The sequence below is a fragment of the Bidens hawaiensis genome, unplaced genomic scaffold, assembly GCF_021521415.1.
Source record: "Bidens hawaiensis isolate Kalapana, Puna unplaced genomic scaffold, B.hawaiensis_p1.1 tig00011691_1, whole genome shotgun sequence".
Lineage (NCBI taxonomy): Eukaryota > Viridiplantae > Streptophyta > Magnoliopsida > Asterales > Asteraceae > Bidens > Bidens hawaiensis.
This window is the reverse complement of record NW_027491924.1, coordinates 478,317-481,092: the sequence shown is the minus strand read 5'-3', so window position 1 is coordinate 481,092 and position 2,776 is coordinate 478,317. Positions and strand designations below refer to the sequence as shown.

The window sequence follows — 2,776 nt, the reverse complement described above, 5'->3', positions numbered from 1 at the left end:
ATGGACATTACATTAACGAATGAGCCTTCATTTTCTAAATCCCTTGCGAATGAGCTTAATATATAACGAATGGACCTCATTCGCTAAACATGCCTAACGAATGAGCCATATTACATTAAACATAAAGACTAAACTACCTGAACTTATTCGATCAGCTGTGGACAACAAATCATACACTGACAGTCAAGCATACCATCTCAAGTTTAATTTGAAGCTAGCCAATTTAGCTCAGAATGAAGTTCAAGTCCGGTTCGAGCTAGCCCTGGTTTGGATTATATTAGCTCGTTAACAACCTTTAACTATTGTTCTCCGCCGCATCGCGCGGGCACTCTACTAGTTATAAATAATATACGAGCCCAGCCCAAAATAACAACCAAAAACCCAGTGGCCTAAAATAATAGTCATTAGTTCTCCTTCCTGTTGACATATTGTTCGTTCGTTCGTTCTTTCTTTCTTTCATATTAAGTTATTAATCCTAAAATCAAAATCTGTGAGAAGATGTCGGACAACATTCCGTTGGACGTCCAAATGGAAATCATCAAACGTGTTATTCCTGTCAAGTCTGTTATTCGGTTCATATCCGTTTGTAAAGAATGGAAGTCTTTGATCGACAGCACCGAGTTCATCACTCATCACACCCTCAACAACACTCACCCGCATCATGTGTTGTTAAGGTACTCAGTTTCTTCTGAGAAAAAGTGTGTTTTAGTTGTTGACGATGACGATCATACTTTCCCGTTATACAATCGTTCCATACCTGTTCCTCCCGCTACTGCCAGTAATGTAATGCTTGATTCCTCTCACGGATTGGTGTTTCTGTTTGGTTTTACTTCCGAAGGGAATAGACTGGCTGTTGTTTGGAATCCGTCCACTTGGAAATCTGTTCATATAGCGCCCCCTCCTGAAACAACTGTTGTTGGTTTTGGAGTGTGTCCTAAGACTAATGACCCTAAGATCTTTGCGATTACGGGTGAATCGAAGGCGCAGGTTTTTACATTAAGCACCAGGGCGTGGAGATGTGTTCCGATGAATATGTCTAGTACATTTGAATTTTCATATAATCAGGTAGTTATAGATGGGTTATTCATTCTGGTGCTTATGATCAGAATGATGAATATCATCAAAGGATCATTACATTTGAGTTGACAAGTGAAGAATTCGGTTCTTCCAGAGAGTTTAGTAGGCATTCAATGTGCCAGGGTCTCTAAGCTCAAGGAGTCTCTTGCTGTGATTGCCTACCATGAAGATCCCGCGGGGAAACCATTTTATGACATATGGGTGATGTGGAAAAACGGTGTTCCAAAATCGACCTTTACAAAACTGTTCACTATTACGGATAACTCTAAGTCATTGTGTTATAATGTAATTGGATTTAGGAAGAATGGCCAACCAGTAATAGAGCGATATGTTAGTTTGGAAAAAGATCTTGAAGTGTATGAACCCGACTCAAATAACATGAAGGGTATTGGGATTTATGGTACGTGCTTTGACATGGTCAACTACACAGAATCTCTACTTCTGCTTAATCACTCCGATTCTATCATTCAGTGACAATGGTAACTGTAACGATGATGATAGCCACTGTGATTCTAAGATTCAATCTCTATTTCTTGTTTTGTTTATCTTTTCAGTAAGACAACTTTTGTTACTAAATAACATTATTGCAATGCATGCAAACAATCTTGAAAATATAGGTGCTAAGATGTTAACTTCTATATCGAAGATATATATTCTAAAGATGACAGAAATCCTTGTGTCGGGTTGTTATTAAGTCGCTATAGTATGCATATCAGGAAAGGCTTCATGTATTGAGAGTGTATGTGCATACTCCAATGTATGGATTAGGGGTGTTCACGGTTCGGTTTGAAACCGTGAAACCGCCCGAAACAGTCTTCGGTTTGGTTTCATGGTTGTTTTTGTCTTTCAGTCTTCGTCGGTCAGTTCCAAAAAATTTTCAAACCGTAGAGAACAGTTTAGTTTGCGGGCTCTACCACCAGACCGGACCGTTGGATTTAGATATAAAACTTTTTAAGTTAGTGTATACTAGCTGTACTTCGTTACGAATATCTACTAAAATGAAACAAAAAAATGGATTAAGTAGCCGTATTTGTCGATTACTCTTTGTTTATAATTAATAACTTGTTAATTATAAAACATAATATTAAAATCCTTTAATTTTACATTGATGTTTACGAATTACATAAGTTTTCATGTTTAAAGTTTCTCTTGCCCTTTAATTTTTGTTTCTTATGTTGACTACAATATACTCCATCCTATAGTTATTTATTACTAGTTTAAAATGGTGGAGATGTCTGTAGTCTTTAAACATCCTTGTTTTGTATCGATTCTAAAACCATGAAACCAAAGCGGATCCAAAGCGCTCGTAACGGTTCGATTTGGTTCGGTCTTAATTTTCAATGATTTGGTTTTGGTTTTCGGTGATCAAAAACCGAAACTGACGGTTTAGTTTACGATTTGACCTAAAATGGTTGAGATGTAGTTGTAGACTTATTAGTAATTGTAGTCTTCAAACATTTCGTGTTTTGTATAGATTCTAAAACCATAAAATAAAACTAACCGGATGCAAACCGTTTGTAACAGTTCGGTTTTAATTTTTAACGATTTGGTTTTGGTTTTCGGTTACCCAAAAGCGTTAAATTAGGTTAAATTGCTGAAAGACCAGAGAAATAGAAAATTGGACAACTGAATTTAATCAACAGAATGAGTTAACAATAGCAGGTTTTCGAAACATCTTTGAGCTTCCACCGAATCCACA

At 36.8% G+C, this 2,776-nt stretch overlaps 1 protein-coding gene across 1 annotated transcript; it reads left to right on the top strand.

Moving 5' to 3' along the window:
* The first annotated feature begins 498 nt into the window (after positions 1-498).
* LOC143538769 (uncharacterized) lies at positions 499-1,551 on the top strand. The gene is made up of 3 exons (XM_077032247.1): positions 499-970; positions 1,066-1,192; positions 1,377-1,551. The coding sequence occupies exons 1-3, from the start codon at positions 499-501 to the stop codon at positions 1,549-1,551; spliced, it is 774 nt and encodes a 257-aa protein (XP_076888362.1).
* The last annotated feature ends 1,225 nt before the right edge of the window (positions 1,552-2,776 follow it).